The 19,035-nt window shown below is 44.5% G+C and overlaps 2 protein-coding genes across 4 annotated transcripts in view; both read right to left on the bottom strand.

Moving 5' to 3' along the window:
* HNRNPR (heterogeneous nuclear ribonucleoprotein R) overlaps positions 1-6,099 on the bottom strand; it is a 29,840-nt gene extending 23,741 nt beyond the window's left edge. Inside the window, exon 1 of one of the 3 annotated variants that reach the window (XM_015418632.1) lies at positions 6,018-6,099. The gene's annotated coding sequence lies outside the window, so the exon portion shown is untranslated. The remainder of the gene's footprint in view (positions 1-6,017) is intronic. The other 2 variants (XM_015418630.1, XM_015418631.1) reach the window with 2 other exon arrangements.
* Positions 6,100-13,355: 7,256 nt separating this feature from the next.
* On the bottom strand, positions 13,356-18,397 carry ATPIF1 (ATPase inhibitory factor 1). The gene is made up of 3 exons (XM_015418643.1): positions 18,241-18,397; positions 17,981-18,093; positions 13,356-13,624 (listed from the first exon to the last, which is right to left on the bottom strand). Exons 1-3 carry the CDS (start codon positions 18,337-18,339, stop codon positions 13,483-13,485), a joined length of 354 nt encoding a protein of 117 aa, XP_015274129.1. The 5' UTR covers positions 18,340-18,397; the 3' UTR covers positions 13,356-13,482.
* Between the last annotated feature and the right edge of the window lie 638 nt (positions 18,398-19,035).

Raw genomic sequence — 19,035 nt, 5'->3', positions numbered from 1 at the left:
GGAGGTAAAAACTGTAGTATACTGCAAACAGAAATAAAGCACTTGAAGTCTTTATTTGAGACCCTATATTTTCAATCCTTCTGTCTTTCTTCCAGGGGGATTTCAATACATCCACATTTATAAAGATTCTCAGTGCACTGCAACCAACTTTGCGGGGAAATAAAAATGTAGTAGTCTCTTCACTTAAAGCACGGCTACCAGAGTTCTAGTGATAGCAAATATGACTGATTAATGGAATAGACACCCTGTTAATATAGAATTCATATCACACACATACAAATAATTCAAGATCCTGCCTGTTCATTTCTCTTAACAGAAAGCACCACAGAAATGGAAACACGGCAGGGCTAGGTTGTTCTACAGATGGTTGTGGATAATGTGGCAGTAATTCCATAAGGAAGCCAGCATTAAGTCTAGATTGTTTTTCTGGGAACAGTCTATGGAACATTATAAAAGTACTCAGTTACTAACATACTTGGAAACATGATAATGCAACTAATTTCTTTGTCTAATAAGACTTTCTTAAAACTTTTATCCCACTGTCTAGTCTGAGAGGTCCTTGTATAACTTTAGAACATATTGATAACTGAATACTTTGGGAAGATACAAAAGTTCTGCAATCCCAACATTTCACAGTACTCAATGCAATATATACAAACTACATACAGAACATTTTTTTCAATGCTTTTACTGTGTCTATTCAAAAAGTAAAGCCAAGATTACTAATCATCTTTGGAAAGCCAATGTCCATTTGAGAACTGCTGGGCCAAATTTTCCTTCATTACTATTTTTGATGGGAATGCTGCATTTATTTATTATATTCGGCTCAGGGTGTTGTACAGCAAGTTCCTACGATACATAAAATCATTAAATACTCTAAAAATACAATTCTAGAAATACCCAATATCCACATAGTGTTGTAATACAATTCTAACCCCCAATTTACTTTACTATAACAGCAAGTGTGTGTGTGTGTGTAAGCAGTTAGTGAACCAAATATCTGTTGGCAACTGTTAACCATTAGACCGTTGATGTTAAATACCAGCCCTGAACTGTATGCTTGGCGGAAATCTCTGCCTTACAGGCCCTGTGGAATTGTAACAGATCCCGCAGGGCCCTGATGTTGGTAGGCAGAGAGTCCAACCAAATTGGAGCCAACGCCAAAAAGGCCCTAGCTTTAGTTGAGGACAGCTGGATGCTCTCTGGGCCAGGGACTTCCAATAGATGTTGATTGCTTGAGTGTAATGCTCTCTGGGGGACACACCAGGAGAGGCAGTCCTGTAGGTACACTGGTCTCTGACCGTTCAGAGCCTTAAAGGTCAAGAACAGTACCTTGGACCTGACCTGACACTCAACTTGGAGCCAGTGCAGCTGGCGGAGCACAGGTTGTATACCGGCGGTGTCTCCATGAGGACCCGGACCACTGCATTCTGGACAAGCTGTAACTTCCAGATCAGCCTCAAGGGCAGCCCTGTGTAGAGTGAATCACAGTCATCAAGTCTAGAGGTGACCGTTGCGTGGATTGCTGTGGCTAGGTCAGGGTGAGACAGGTAAGGGGCCAGCTGCCTAACCTGATGTAGTTGGTAAAATGCCAGCCTGGCAACATTTGTGACCTGGGCCTCCACTGACAAGTAGCCATCCAGGACCACAGGCTCTTGACTGTCTGTGCCAGTGTTAGGGGGGTATGGTCAAGAGTCAGGAGCTGATACCACAATCCTGAATCCCACCCACATAAAAAACCTTCATCTTTAATGGCGTTAGTCTCAGCCGACTCTGCTTCAGCCACCCCACCACAGGCTCCAGACCCTTGGCCAGACTACCTGGGGTGGCATCCGGCTGGCCATCCATCAGCAGGTACAGCTGGGTGTCATCAGTGTTTTCCTTACATTCTGGGTTTCTGGGTGAAGGTTTAGGAAAATCACTCAACATAAACTAACCTTCTCATCCTCTAGCACCGCACAGAGGTTGCAACTCAAGTAATGTTAAATAGTTTACTCCTCACGTGCTTTCAGAATATAGCATTTGTGTGATGTCACACAGCTAAATCTTATAGGGGATTAGGTAGGATCCAGAATATGAGTTATTTTTATGGGATTAACTGACAGGATTATGCAGGAACACATGTACCATCTCAAAACAGCAACACTTAGGAACTTCCTCCATAAACATGTGCCTATAAAACTATAGTATTGTGTATGTCAGTGACAAACATACAAGTTCTGTAATAAGCCAAGCATTGAAGCCCAGACTCTTAACGACAAACTATACACTAAATTACAAGTAAAATGTTTAATAAAAAACTATATGCTGTCACTCTTGACCAGGTAAATAGAAACAATGGGAAAGTTCACATGCTCCATTGTTTGTTACTGATTTAGTTCCCACTGCTAAAGTGAGACACTAATCCCTCACTAAGGCTTCCAAATGTTCAGATCTAGCAGCCTAGTCAAAAGTAAAGTTTGCACTAAAATACAATGGGCTAACCAAACATTTTCATGTATTTATTCAACTTCTACTCTGACTTTCTGTGGAAATGCTCATAGGGTATCTCCTCTTCCAAGCATGTCAAACAATGGCAAGCTTCAGAACAAAGCCCATTCCGTGAAATTTATCAAAATTAGAGAGATATAAATGTTCCAGGGTATTCTTCTCAGTCTTCTGCTCTAGTATTACTACCATAAAATAAGGCCAGCTTCAAAAAGAGTACTGAATGTTACCAACAGCTGCATTCCACACTCAACAGTCCACAAGTTTATGTATCATGGTCAACACACAAACAGACCTTCATCCCCACTCTCAGCAAGCACCCTCTTCCTTCACCTCATTCCAGAAGTACCAGAAACCTCCAAAGGGCGGTTACAAATCTACACAGAAACTTTACTTCTTTTCAAACTCTGAACTCAGGGAAGAGGCATACTCTTATATGACTCAAAGAAGTAATGTTTCTGTGTGAAATTTGTGGTACAGATTCAGGCAAATTCCAGACTCGGGGGAAAGAGAAAGTCCATCTCTGTCCTTATCTCAAATGGGGGAAATTCTATGGGCCTCCAAAACACTTAGCAAGGAGAACCTCTAATATAGCAGCCCACTCTTCTGATCATCTCAGAGGAAATCAGGGAGAGACAGGTTGACATCAAATAATGGCTGGCTACCTCTGCCCATGGTCCAGCTAAGATGGACAACACTTCATCTTTGCTTTGCTCTGCACAAGCTAGTCAGTGCTTAATTTCTAACCTAGCTGTCATTAGACTATCACTTACTTCAAGGTTCTTTCATACGAATGCTGAGCTAACATTCAATTTAGTCACCTGTCCCACCAAGATCTGCCCACTTTGACTTGTGTTTGGGCAATTAAAGTCTGTGGGGTGCAAACCCAAGGAGGAGGGTGTAAACTAGAGAGATTTATTTAGAGAAGTCATCTATGAGGGGCATATGTTAAGATGTTTGTTCTGTAGGTGCATCTTATGCACTTTGACCACTTGTTTATCCCATGAGGCTCCACAGGGTTCTACAGTGATTTATTGTTCATGGATCTAAGATGTAGTTTCACTGCTAGCTACCACAGCACTTCTCTAAACACTCCCATCCCTTCTTGCATACGATCAATGCCAGGTCTCTGCACACTTCAGATGTGTTCTTGCAAACTGCATAAGTACAACCAGGCTGGGCTAAGCTTCTTGCATTGATGCAGGGCAAAACTCTTGGTTGCATCATACAAGGTGGAGACAAGCAGCCTGGTACCACAGCAAGGCCACCTATGGCATGGCCCTAAGCAGATCTACACAAAACTCACTCCCAGCATTCAATGGGACATGTCCAAATACGAATAGATAGGGTTATAACGTTAAGTTGTCCCCATCTACTTCTGTCACGTCTTACGTGAGATAGGACGGTAGATGTACTTCTACTCCAAAACGCAAAGTAACAGGAAATGGATTTTTTCCATTTTAGTTTTTTCCATTTTCCCTCTGGCAGAACTTAACAAAATATGCATTACGTTAAATTACTCTAATGCTCAATCAATGAAGTTCAATCAATGAAGATGAAAGCATACCTGTTGCTTAAGCTAGTATTTTATATCCTACTTTTATACTAGAAAAACCATCAAACCAGATTGTTTGCTTCCAAAGTAACCTACATAGACTTCCAAACTAATGACCATTGAGAACAGAGAGACAGATAATTTATATAGCAATTGGAATAGCACAGCTCTGCTTTAACATGCCCAAACACTACTGAAATAACAATATACATATGATACAATATTAATGACCTCCATTATAGCAGATAACACATCTGAAAACATAGTCTTAGTATTTTAACTAAAAATTACTTTCTCAAGGAACTTTTTTTGTAAACAGAAAACTGCACGGCTTCATGCTTTGTATATAAAGGTATACCTTTCCCTCCACTTTATTTTAGAGAATTTAGATCTTCTGATGCCCACCTTAAGACTGACACAGAGTGTCAGCTCCATCACACTACCTTCTTTTGGATCTAAAAATGAGACATCATCAAGCATTAGCAAAGAAATTATTTGCACTCACATGCTGAGGCACTGAAGTCACAGTAAAACATGAGCTGCCTTACATCAATTTGGTATTGTCTATTCTGGCGGGCAGTGGCTCTCCAGGGTCTCAGGCACATCATGCCCATCACTTGCTATCCAATTTTTTTGGCTACAGATGCTGAGGACTGATCCTCAGACATTCTGCATGCAAAGCAATTGCTCTACCATGGCACCTACAGCCCTTCCCCCCCCCCAAACAAGAGTCTGCAAGCCACTTAGTGCAAAGGAGTCTCATCACCCTAAAATCGACACTGCTGTCAAATGATAAGATACAGCCATAAAGTCGGAGCACAACTGAAGCATCTCAACAGACACACTTAGGAATGCGCCACATTATAACATAGACGGACTTCACAACTGTTAACGGTATTCCACTGAGGCGCCACTACTTTCATGAACCACAGCAGAGAGTTACCAGCGTGACATACTACCAGCCAAATCTCAAAAGTAATCACTGTTTCTCCACACACACCCAACATAGCAAAACCCTCTCTTAAAAGTGTAAAATCCAATGCGCTCTCTCTTCCATCCCTATACTACAATCATTCAAATAGTTTCAAACTGATTGCTGGGGTAGGGAGGGGATAGGGATAAAGCAGCAAATTAACTACACCAGCTAACAGAAGGCATGCCAACTTAAAAAAAAAAAACCTGGAGAAATATAAACAAGATCCTGTCCCCCCCTTTCCCGGGACAGAAGTCGTGTTTGGCAATCCTAAGGGAGCTGCGTTGGTGCAGCAGCGTCCAAAAGCTTTTTTTTTTAAAGCACCAAAAAATCCCTAGGAAGTTAAAGCCTTATTTCTTTTTAGTCCCGGGTAAAAGCGTGCAACAGGATTGCATCCCGAAGATTTGCACGGGAACGGTGATGTGGGTGTGTGGGTGTGCGCGCGCGGGAAAGAGACAGCCAATCCTTCCCAACCACCCCCAAATAATAGCTATTTTTTAAAAGGGGGGGGAGGCGGACCCGCCAGCATTATACAACGGCAACTGACACGGGGTTTATTACACTTCGGATCCAATCCGATGGGAGGAGGGAAAACAAAAAGAGGGGGCGAACAAACCACGCACAACGGCAGCCGCCGCCGCCGCAGCAGCCTCGGAATGTGGCTGGAAATCGCGATCCGTGCAGACAAGACAAGACAGGAGCGCTGCTGAGAGGCAAGGCGCCGATCCCGGTTTTGGGCCCAGTCAGGCGAGGCCGCCCCCCAAACCAAAAAGCCCAGCCAAGGGCGCCCACTCGGGCCGTGAAGCGCGGCCTGCACCGCCCAGACGCGACGCGGCAACAAAAGGCGGCCTCCGAGCCGGGGCCTGAGACTGGCGGGCTTCCTTCTCTCCCCGCCCCCTTCCCTTCGCCTGCCCTCGCCGGCGGACGGCCTTTCCCTTCGCCTGCCCTCGCCGCTTCCCCCGCCTCTCCGGCCCGGGGCCGAGCGGCCTCGACGAGACTCACCGGAGCAGGACCTGCGCGGCGCGGCTAGAGCAGCGGCTGCAAATGGCGCGCGCTCCTCCTCTTTCCTCCCCTCATGGGCGAACAAGAGCGACCCCGGCGACGCGAGGGGTTTCCCGGAACTGTTTCCAGGGACTGGCGCCCGGCAGCCAACCCGAGGGCGGCGTGGCGGAAAGGCAGGGAGAGAGACCTATCCCGATCGGGAGGAGGGAGGAGAAGCCAGATCCCGCGTCCAATCCGAGGAGGGGACGCTTCTCGACCTATCGTGGTGAACGAATCAAAAGAAAAAAGCAGTGGCGCGCCGGTGGTGGTGGAGGGGAGAGGTAGTGAATGAAAATCCGGGCATTTAAAGAAGCGGTTCCTTCCCGCTTTTTCCCCCCATTCACGGGATGGAGACAAAGGAAGGTTTGAAAGGACTGCTGGAGCTCTGCTTTCGTGGGATGGGGAGGAAGATGAAATCTGCGATATCTCACTGAGCTCTAAGGGTTGCCAACTCTGACTTGGGGAAATTCCTGGAGATTTGGAGATGTACTACAGAATCTGCCCTGAGAAGCTGCCGTGTCCTCCAGGGGGCAAGTTGCAATTTCAGGAGAGCTGCAGGCACCACCTGGAGTCTGACAACCCTTCCAAAAATACCATAGAAAACTAGCTTGTCTGGGGGGGGGAAAGAAGGCTGTGCTAGAAAAGTATTAAGAGTCTAGGTGGGAGGGGCTCAGTCACATGTACTAGCACAATCTAGGCAGTATACTTTTAATCGTTTTTAAAATCCCTGGAAGAAGATGACTAGATTGCACGGGAGAAGGGTTCTAGCTCAGCATTCCCTTCTCCTGGGCACACTAATTTTCTATGTGCAGGGAAAGGTTTTTGTTCTTGTTCTAAGTGTGTTATGACTACAGTACAGGCACACCCAGCAGAGCACTCCTCCATACCCCTACCCATAGAAAACTAGTCTGTCAGGGGTAGGGCGGGGTATAAATTTAAATATAAATAAATAAATAAAAGAATGCTTCTCCCTGACAAGCTGTTTTTCAACATGCAGGGGTTTTTGGGTTTTTTTTTTTTTTTTAAAAAGGAAAAAATGTTCGGGGGGGGGTTATTGGCTATCCAGAGCAGGTGGTTGGCCACTGCATGAGACAGAATGCTGGACTAGATAGAAGAAGAAGAGGAGATTGGATTTATACCCCGCCCTTCACTTGGAGTCTCAGAGCGGCTTACAAACTCCTTTCCCTTCCCCTCCCCACAACAGTGGGGCTGAGAGAACTCTGACACAAAGGGCTCTTTTTCAAGGACAGCTGTGCCAGAGCTTGTGACTGACCCAAGGTCACATCAGCAGGTGCAAGTGGAGGAGTGGGGAATCAAACCCGGTTCTCCCAGATTAGAGTCCGCACACTTAACCACTACACCAAACTGGCTCTCCAGATAGACCATTGGGTCTGATCCTGCAGTGTGCATGAATAGTGGGCAAAGGGAATCACATGCTGAGAGAAGCAGCAGCTCTTATGCTTGACTTATTACTGTGATAAACCTTCTCTTACTTAGCTCGTGTTCCCTAACTGAAGCCCTCCCTTGGTTTGCTATCTTCAGTCCTAGCCTTCAGATGAAGGAAGTCATAACTCTGGCTTACCATCTTAATGAATCAGGAAAGATCCATGTGCACGAGGGCCACAGGTCTGGAAAGGTTGAAGGTTACTTTTAGTGTGGCTGCAGTTAGTGTGGTCCCCAATGAATACACTCTCCACAACACTATTGGCAGTGATGCTTTATTAGATATATGCTTACATCAGGAACTTGATTTTGTCAGGACTAAAGAAAGTGCATGAAAACCCCAGGTTATAGGTAAAACCAACAGCAACCCCCACCCCATGCATTCGTCATCAGTCAGCCCCTAGTGTTACTATGGCAACCGCCCTGAGACTGCTTTGCAGGGGGGCGGGATATAAGTCAAATAAAATAAATAAATAATAAACCTTGACAGATATACAGGACCTTATCTATGCTAGCTTAGTAGAAGAGTCTCCAAGGCCAAATCTCATGAGAAAAGTCCAAGGGGTACAATTTAGGAAATGGTTATGGCTACTACTGGAATTCACTCTCACAACACATCCACTCCCCTCAGGAATTCCCTCCCCCCAAATTCATGGCAAGGGTAGCAGTGAAGCAAAATTGAAACCTTGACAGGGATGGGGGGAAAGAGCTGTGATGTAGGGGTCTGTAGACACTGTGCCTAGGTGCCCATAAAAGCCCTGGATCCTAGTACAGACCCACCAACCACACTGTGGAAGAACTATGACTCTTCCATCCTTACAGGTATACTATAAGCCTGGGGAAAAGGAGTGCCCCATCATTCATTTGAACCATACAGGTGATGATAGAATGAGATGAAACTTCGATCGTGTTTCACAGGAGTTAAAACTGGTCAATACTAGGATAACAGCTCTGTTATCAAGACTACAACAGGAAGACTCCAAAATCCTGTAATGCTTGTTTTGAGATTTTCACCATTCTCCTCTAAACAACAGAGCCATAGGTTAACAGTCAGATTCTCTGATCACATTTATGTATAGCACCATTGTCATTTCTTTTTCTTGACGCCTCAGGCCAACAGTCTCAGCCCCGAACAATCATTCTATTGTGCAAGGCTAGTGGCATTGCTAGTGGCAAGGAAGCCAAACGTGTTTTCTCCCCACTAGCACATCTGGTTTGACAGGGATCCAACAGTGCACTGATTTCAGTGGGCTTAGGTTGGAGTCACTCTATAGGATTGCAGTGCAAAGAATCTTTCCCTCTGCTACCATATCTGCTGCAGGGGAATGGGGCTCCTTTCTAGAGCTCCAAAAACCCTATCCAAAAAGAAAAAAGCCCTCTCCCTGCACTCCCATCCAGTGGAGTTCCATGGGCTCTGGTTGGCACACAATCACTTAGATTTGCAGGAGGCCTAAATTTCAAGGATTGGTTGAGAGGCAGGACTTTTTAAGGATGATTGCCACACCTACCAAACAGGTAGTCACACCTCCCCCCCACACATCTTGAAAAAGTAGGTGGAAAATCCACATGCAAAAATAAAATAAAATACAGGGTCTGAGATCCATTGAGATCCTTAGATAAATCTAAAGGCTTATTTGCAAATGGGGCAGAGGGTGGTGGTGATATTGCTTTTCCTTTGTAGAGGAAGTACTTGCGCCAGATCACAAATTGCTATGAAACTCGGCTCAGATACCCAAAGTCTTGCTGTGATGGGTGTCTCCTTGGGAGCTTGCCACCACCCCACATATATTTTTCCTCCTGTCACCACTCCACTTTCCCGCTTGCCCCACTGCACCAAGGTTTGTAGTGGGAAGTTAAAACAAGGACATAAACTGGGTTTGAGGGGAGATATTCAGGGCCTGAGTATAAACCCACCCAAGCCTGGAACAATCACTAGCATAAAACATATAGGCCCAGAGGGTGGTTCTTTCTAAAGGTGAACCAAAACAAGATACATATTTAATAGCTCTTAATTCCAGCAGTACAATTCCAGTCTCTGCATCCTGCCCTCACTTTTTAAAAAAAACCTGTCAAGTCGCAGCCAACTCAGGGCGACTCCCTAGGGTTTTCAAGGCAAGAGACATTTCAGAGGTGCTTTGCCATCACCTGCCTCTGCATCACAACGCTGGACTTCCTTAGTGGTCGCCCATTCCAGTCCTAACCAGGGCTGTCCCTGCTTTAGCTTCCGAGATCTGATGACAGATCTGTGCCATCCAGGTCAGGGCACCTTCATACTTGCACACATAGAATTAGCTGTACAATCCTTTGGATTATAGTTCTCACAGTTCACTCACTCTTAACTTTGAACACATGAAACTGCCTTATTAGGCCGCTGATCTCTCTTGCTCAGTATTGTTTATTCTGCCGGGCAGCGGCTCTCCAGGATTCCAGGTCCAGGTCTTTCATTTCCCCCAACCCCTTTTAATGGACGTTGTGAGAATTTTCCTCTTAGGGCCAGAAAATTGTATCTTTTAGCCAGGGATTGCACCTGGCATCTTATGTGTCCAAAGCAGATGCTCTGCAGCAACCCATGGCCCCACTCACATGCACCTAGGGCTGCCAGGTCCCCCCTGGTCACCAGTGAGGGAGGTGGGGATGGAGTTGCCAGATCCAGGTTGGAAAACTCCTGAAGATTTGGGGGTGGAGCCTGGGGAGGACAGGGACCTCAGGTACAATGCCACAGAGTCCACTCTCCAAAGCATCCATTTTCTTCAGGGGAATTGATCTCTGTAGTCTAGAGATGACCTATAACTCCAGGGGATCCCCAGGTCCCACCTGGACGCTGGCATCCCTACTGGAAATGGATACATGCCTCCTCCTCAGCTGGTAGAATGGACAATAGTTTCAGACAGACAAGGAACTTTAGCTGTTATAGATTTTCCGGGTTGTATGGCCGTGGTCTTGGCATTGTTTCGCCAGTAGCTGTGACTGGCATCCTCAGAGGTATAACACAGAAAGATGGAGTACTCTCTGTGTCAAGGTGAGAATTCTTCTGTGTGTCAAGGCGAGAAGACCTTGACACAGAGAGTACTCCATCTTTCTGTGTTATACCTCTGAGGATGCCAGTCACGGCTACTGGCAAAACGTCAGGTCCTACAATGCCAAGACAACAGCCACACAACCTGGAAAATCTACAACAGCTAATGAACTCTGGCCATGAAAGCCTTTGACAACATATTAGATAAGGAACTGTTTGTTGTAATGTCCCCTGGAAATGGCATATCATGGGTGGGGGGTGGGATACCTTTCTCCTTGCAAAATTTTGATCCTTTTTGATTTAAAAAAAAATAAAAATTCCCCTACACCTATAGTCTGAAGTAGTATGATCAAGCCCACCAGCCCAAAACCCTGCTGCCTCATTCTAGTGGCTGTGTAGACCAGACCACTTACAAAGGCCATGGAAACTGGCACTCAGAACACATGCTAAAGAGCTTCCTAGACAGTGAGGGATGCACTCTGGTGAACAATTGCCTACAGGTATTGAGGCTAATCCTTTCTGCCATCTGGCACGTATCATATGCAAGAATAGTGACATCACTGTGGTTCATCAACAGTTGTGGCAGGGAGGGATACAGTCTAGCTACAGATGCTGGACAGTTAAAGAGTTGAAAGACTAGAACAAAGTTTGAGTCCAGTGGCACCTTTAAGACCAACAAAGCCTAATTCTGGGTATAAGCTTTCATGTGCATGCAACACTTCATCAGATAAGAGTTGAAAGACTTAGAGAATCACTGTCTGCATACAGCTAGATTTCAGTCAAGTAGCACCTTAGAGACCAATGAGTTTTAAGGTGCTCCACAGATGATGAAAGCTTTTTGAATCATGGAAAAGGTCACACAGGTCTTGACACTTGAATTATAGCTACACAAGATGCAAACAGTAAGGCTTTATATACAGAAAACTGCAGCATTCATTTCAGCTATAGAGCCTGTAGTAAAGTTTGAATATAAAAACCGAGAAATCGCATGAGCCTTAAGCCAACGTCTGTGATGAGGTTCTTTCGAAAGTATTCCCAGTTTTGCATTATAGATCAGGCAGACTGACATGTTTGGGAGCTGCAGTGGTAGCAACTTATCCTCCAGTAGCATCTTTAGGAAGCAATTGCCTGGGTACACTGACTCACAGCCAGTGGGATACAGTATCAAACTAGAATCCAAGAGACCCAGGCTCAAATCCCCACTCTGCCAAAGTAGCTTGCTGGCTGACTTTGGGCCAGTTACTCACTCTTCCCTATCACCTACCTCACAGAGTTGAGAGGATAAAATGGAAGAAAGATGTAAGCTGCTTTGAGTTCCCATAGGAGAGAAAGATGGGGTATAAATGAAACAAAAATGGTTACTGCCTGTCAAGGCTCCCTTCTAAGCTGTGGAACCTTGTGAGCAAAAATTCCACTTTGTGAGCTACTGGCATTAAAGTTGTGAGCGAGCGATTTGACTACTGCATAAATTAGTTTGCTCTGGAGCCCTCCTTCCTGAGCTAAGACAAAAACCTGTGAGCTGGATGCTAGAAAACTGAGCTAGCTCACACTAACTCAGCTTAGAGGGAACACTGCTGCCTGTGCTAGATGTTTACCACCCACACCCATAGTCTGCTTTCATTTTGCATGTGCTTAGTTTTTTTCACATAACAAATACTCGGTTACAGTGCTCCATGTTCTGAGCATATTTTGGTTAGATTACTGTAATACATACTACATGGGACTTTTCCTTTGAAAAGTGCTCGCAAAATGCGGCAGAGTCAAGCAATTGTTGTGGATACAGGGGATCTGCACTGGCAGCTGTCTGGTTCCCGCCACAACTTGAAGTCCTGGTTTTTACTTTTAAGGGGTTAAGGACCACCCCCTCTCATACTGTCCAGCCTCCCAGTTAAGAGACTTCTCTCAAGCACTGCTCTGTACCCTTGGTCTGCAGAGATGAAGCAGATGGCAACAAAATACAGGACTTTCAGTGATCAAGCCTCACTACTGGAGGAATATAGTTCCCCCCCCCCCCAAGGCTTGCCAGAGGACTATTTTATATTATTGAACAACCACACTAAAAACTTTCTTTTTATCTAGGTTTTTAGTTGAAGGGTTTGAGCAGTTTTTATCATTTGCTTCTAGGCTGAAAGCTGTTCTGTGGCTTATTTTTAGCATTGGTAATTGTTATGCTTGTTATAGATTTTTTCCTTTTCCAAGTTGCCTCAGGCAGTTATCTCCACATTGTAAATACATAATTTTAACCCACTATTTAAAAAAATGCAAGTACAAGAAATGTGAAACTGATCTGGGTGAAAAACTCCTGACTTAGAAGTTGCTCTCTAAGTACTATAACTGTTCAAGACAATTTGATATGTGGCTTTCCTACTTCTTGCATTCACACGTTTCCAGTCTGGGCCTATATTGCACTGATAGTGACCTCTCACCACCCCAACTAACACCAAAAATACAACAATACAATAAGAAGGAACATTTTGGCAATGTCAGAGCCTTAAAATTGCATCCTAGCACTATAAACAGAGAGTTGGCTACTATTCAGTGGAATTAACTGTGTGATGGAAAGTGCCGTCGAGTAGGGTTTTCAAGGCAAAAGATGTTCAGACGTGGTTTGGCATTGCCTTTCTCTGCATAGCGACCCTGGACTTCCTCAGCGGGCTCCCATCTGAGTACTGACCAGGGCCAACACTCCTTAGCTTCTGAAATCTGATGAGATCAGGCTAGCCTGGCCCGTGCAGGTCAAGGCAATTAAGTATACAGCAAACCACTAAAAGACACTATGGAATATAATTGCGAATAGATATGCAACGAAGTATTTCACAGGGAAGATACTGACTCGGAAGGAGAGTAAATCATTTTATTTCACAATTTGCACACTGTGATAATGGCAAATTCTCAAACGCTGTCTGACATCACCATTTTCAAAGCGATGCCAGATGCGCAACACGTCAACAAGGACACCCCAGCCACTTAATCATCATCTCCCAGCTTCTTGATCTTGTACTTGTGACGTTCAATTTCCTTCTGCAGACGCTCTATTTCTTTCTTGTGGTGACTGATTTCCTCTTCATGGTGTTCTTTCAGAGCAGCCAGCTGTTCTCTCTCTTTCTCCCTGTAATGGTATGGTATTAATTGCCATGGAACATTCTTTTTTAAAAAATGCTGGGGTAAAGAGCACTTGCAGGACACAAAGAAGTGTATACAAATGCTGTTCCATCCCTCACCAAGACATACAGCCCTTAGCATAGCTATTCAAGATCTGTGTTATAACAGCTGGGGACAGTCCACTTTTCATGTCCATATGTACAATCTTTAATGGGCTGGACTCAAGAGCATCAGTTCTGTTAATTTAACACACTCGAGTCCTAGAGATGTGAAGGCCCGGAAAAAAACTGGAAAAATTCGGGGAAAAAACGGGTTTTTCCGTTTTTTTCCCTGAAGATTTTTTGTTTTTTTCTGAAAAATTGGAAAAATTGAAAAAAGAAAAGAAAAGAAAAAATGATTATGGAACGTTTTATTTTAACATGATGAATAAAATATTTTAAGACAAGGTGTTCAAATATTTTCCAAAACCAAACAAAGGTTAGTGGAAAGGAGGGCCAATATTAAAACCTTTTCATAAAAAGAGGTACATGTATTTATTAATAATAACAAATTAAAACATATATAGGGGCCCAATTACAACCAATATATATAAAACATAACCATAACCAGGGCTAAAAAAGTTTTATATATATTGGTTGTAATTGGGCCCCTATACATGTTTTATATACCTCTTTTTATGAAAAGGTTTTAATATTGGCCCTCCTTTCCACTAACCTTTGTTTGGTTTTGGAGTTCTTTGTTAGGTTTAGTTTTTTTCCCTTTCTTGTTCCTGCTTCCAAATATTTTCCAAATCATTTCTAAAATATATATATGGTATCAGATTGATCTAATTTCTGTGCACTGAGGACAAGCCAGTCCTAGGTTACAAACTGAACTCTCCAATGCAAGATGCATTTCTTCCTTTAGGAGGTGCTATTGTCAGAAGAAAATAAAAAGGTTTCAGTTTTGTTTTTGCATGTGGGTGGGTATTCTGTTTGTAATAATTGTTTGGATACACTATATTTTTAATATGCTAGTTGTGATAATTTCATGCCAAGTAAAAATGTCCATAGTCATATTTTATGTTCCTAAAGTAACAGAATGACTTTCAATCTAGAAAAGACAAAAGAAATGCTAATATAGCATTTTTTCAATTTTTCCGAAAATTTCCGTTTTTTTCCGGAAAAAAACAGGAAAAAAAACGGGTTTTTTTCCAAGCTTCAAAATTTCCAGAAATTTTACATCTCTACACTTGACTCCTACGGTGAGATGTAATAGGGCTGGCAAAAAGCTAACATTGGCCACGGTCACAGGGGCCGGATATCACGGGGGGGGGGAGGCGTGGCTAATTGCCCCGGAGGAAACTAACATGCGGCTGCCCGAGCACATGTCCCGGTCAAGGTCCTGTGGTTCGGGGGAAATGCCGATCAGACGGGTATCCTGCAGTACGGCACAGAAAGCACACCATGCGATCACACTAGCAATAGCTCTTTGTGCGCATGCGCTGTTGGGCGCTGTTGCGCAACCTGCAGAGATGAACAGCGGCGGGCACCGGATAAGTCCACTGGGAACGCGATCAGACGCCCGCCCTTGGCCTGCGGTTTCAGGAAACTAGTACCTCGTAGGTACTAGTTTTTAACTCCGCACCTTCGGCAAGGAGCCACGGGTTCGCCACGGGAGCACTGCGCTTCCCAGATGTTGGGGTGAGATTGCGCCCGGAAAATCCGTGGGACTCCCGTGCCTCTCCCACGGCAACTTTGCCGTGTGACCAGGGCCATGATTTCATAAACTTTGACCACAGAATACAATCCCTGCATTTTCTCTTCCCACAGCGTATCTTTAGACTATGACCCACCAGACTGAATGCAAAATGCTTGTCATGTATGATGGATTATTTTTGCTGCCTACAAAAAAAGGGGATTTGTCAAACAGACTAGTAGATGGCAACATGCGGGGAGGGGGCATATCTGACATTGTGGAACTGTGGGCCTGTTCTGAAGTTAGAGAAAGAAAAGGGGGAACCTCAGCATATAGTATGCAAAAAGGAAGAAAATGCTAAAGAAAAACCATCGACTATATGAATGTATTCTGCACTATAATACAAACAAATTTACTAAGCAACAGTCCATTGCATATTACTCCTATTTCATGCTAATACGTTAATTCTGTACTGAGGTTGGTGGTCACAACCCAACAGTTACTGCTTATAATGTTAGTATGCTCCCAGGCACTACTTCACAGCAGTAATAGCTCTTGAACATGACACAATACATTTGTATGGATATTACGCTACGCCCTCAGATGACATACAAAAAGTGTCTATAGACCTCCTGTGACACAATGATGCGACTGATATAAGGCGGAAATTTTCTATGATTCAACATAAGCTAAGAACTGCTGGTCTGCAATAATTTTGTGAATATATTCTGTAAAATCTGGTTCCAAATACTGCATGGGGCTCCAGTTAGTTTTGAGAACCTCCAGATTCTGCACAAGTTGAAAACTGTTGGTCTGCAATAATTCTATGAGTGTATTCTGTGAAATTTGGTTCCAAGTTACATGCGCAGCCACTTTGATCTGAGAGGAAAATAGACTGAAATACGGGCATACCTGGGAAATGTGTACGGCTGCACACCTGCTGCACATGGCTGCATAGTAAATTTCTGCCTTATATCAGCAACATCATTTTGCCACAGGAGGTCTATGGACACTTTTTGTATGTCATCTAAAGGTTTAGTGTAATATCCATACATATGTACTATGTCATGTTCAAGAGCTATTATAGTTGTGAAGTAGTGCCTGGGAGCATACTAACATTATAAGCAATAATTGTTGGCTTGTGACCACCAACCTCAAAACAGAATTAACACATTAGTGTGAAATAGAAACAACATGCAACAGACTATTGCTTAATAAATTTGTATTTTAGTACAGAATATAGTCATACTGTTCTGAAGCATCCTAACTCTTTGACATAAAACATGGTGTTATTTAAAGTGATATATTATTCTTGCAAAATACATGAGAACAGGAGAAAATGCTTGTCACTAAATATTTTCAGCGGGTGTAAGTACATTCCTAAACAAGCTTACTTGGTTTGCAAACAATTTCAATAATGCATCTGAATAACAGTATCTCGGACTACAGCCTCAGGCAAGACTGTAATTACAAATAAGTGTACAAAACAATGTTCTAAATCACTTTTGGTGAAGAAGCAGTGTTCCAAAATACAGCTTTGATCAGATAGACCAAGGCAAAATAATATACAGCCAATATTTGTCTTGAGCAAACAATATTGCTTTATTGCCCTGAGGCCCCAAGATACCCAGAATACTTAAATATTAGGCCTGCACTCTCTGCCCCAAATACTTAAAAACTTCACAAGCAAAGGAGCTGCAACCACATCCAAAAAGGAAACATCAGAGACTAGCAAATTTGTGACAGGACCAGGCACTTCCAGTTCTCAGTGCATTTGCAAATCTTCTGTTAACAATTGGGTGTCAAGGAACAGAGAACCTCACCCATCCACCAAGGTGAATTTTAAAAGGGAGAGGAGAGACTGTGTTGAAGAAACTTCCAGGTTAAATGCCCTGCCATCCCCTTTTTAAATATGTCAAGAAGCAGGTGTTGGAAGAGACTTGTCTCTATATGATTGACTTACATGAACCAGTGAACTGAGCCAGTATAAAGGGACTATAAATTCTAACTGGCTTCAACAGTGTAATAAGCACCAAACAAAGTGAATTCCCCACAAAAAAAAACCCTAGGCATTTAGCAGGGCTTAAGTAGCCCACTACAGCAAAACAAATGGAAACGCTGCAGTACCTTAAAGGCTGATATTAAAGCATAACAAAACAACAACAACAAAAAGCACTTTCAAGATTAACAGATTAAAGCATACAATAATGGAATCCTGGTCTTTAAAGTGCCAGAAGAAGCATTTTTTGAATGCTAACGTTCACCAGACTAAGATACCACAAACCAATTAACTGAAGCATACAAAAACAGGTTTGTGGCATGTTCAAGACCCCTAGCCAAGGTGACTCCACGTACACAGGAAGCAAACCTTGGTATACCAGAGCTCAGAGACAGCAGCAAGAGATGTCCTCAGTCTCTACATCCTGTTCATTGGCCCTCCAGAGCAACTGTGTGAAACAAAACCAGTATATCGGCCTTGTCCATTAAGGCTCTCCCCTCTATTCTCACAAACAGGTTATTTAAAGCAAAGGGGAATATATGGGCACCTTAGCTGCATCTCAAAAACAAACCAATATAAGCATATCCCCACGAAGGCTTAGAGCTCCGCCGCCTTTCCAGCGCGACAGGTTTCAACCTCAGCCTGCGGCTTTGCTACACCGGCTCGCCGGCAACAAGAAGCACCTACTTGAAATAGCGCTCTCCCGCGGCCGCCTGCCGTTTCCCGAAGGCGCCGCCAGCCTCGCGGATCGTTCCGCCTCCTCCACCGCCTTTACCCGCACCTTTGCCCAGCTCACCTAACTGAGGGAAGAGAGAAAGGGACGGGAAGGAGGAGGAACAGCACCGGGCGCCGCGGCTCTCTCCTCGCACCCAGCAGCGCTCGGCTCCTCCTCCTTGGTAAGGCAACACCTCCCGGGCTCAAGGAAAGGGCATTGGCCCTTGCCATACCTGGTCGGCCCCGGAACCCGAGTTCCAGGCCCGTTGTTGGTGTGGCAAGGCCAGGGCGCCGCGCAGACCGCTCCTTAAGGCAAACCCCACCGCAGCCATCTCAGATCTGCCCTTGGCGGGGATGGGAAGCAGCTGTGGCCAACGCAGAGGACTCCTTCCGGACTGACGGCGGAAAAGGAGGGGAAAAGGCAGAGGCCAATTAGAGCGTCGAAAAGAGGGCACGTGACTGTCATGTGTGCAAAGGGGGTGTGGCAGACGGCGGAAGGAGAAACTATGGAGATGCATGGGAGAGAGGGGCTAGAAGGAGAAACCACAGAGATGCAAGGGAGAGAGGGGCTAGAAGGAGAAACCATAGAGATGCAAGGGAGAGAGGGGCTAGAGTGACTTGTAAGGTCTTAAGCTTAGGTGGTAGGTCAGTAGTGGGTGAGGGTATCTTGGAAGCAGAACAAACCCTGGGCAGAGGAGGTTTATATGTGTTCCCAGAGCCTAGATTTGAATCTAGTAGCACCTTAGAAACGAATGTTTTTTGAAGGATAAGCATTCCTGAGTAGAGATCCCAACCTCCAGGTGGAGATCTCCAGGGATTACAACTGATCGCCAGGCCACAATGGCTATCAATGGCTACTAGCCATGGCGACTGAGGGGAACCTCCACATTCAGAGGCACTAAGCCTTTGAATCCAAGAGCCAGGAGGCAGGGAGCTGCTCCTCTAGGCAGCAGAGAACAAGACTCGCAATAATGGGTTTAAATTAAGGGCGGGAAGGTACCGGCTGGATAGTAGGAAAAACTTTTTAA

Source organism: Gekko japonicus, unplaced genomic scaffold (assembly GCF_001447785.1).
Source record: "Gekko japonicus isolate JY-2015 unplaced genomic scaffold, Gekko_japonicus_V1.1 scaffold524, whole genome shotgun sequence".
NCBI lineage: Eukaryota > Metazoa > Chordata > Lepidosauria > Squamata > Gekkonidae > Gekko > Gekko japonicus.
Note: the sequence above shows the minus strand (reverse complement) of the source record. Positions and strands in the feature narration are given on the sequence as shown.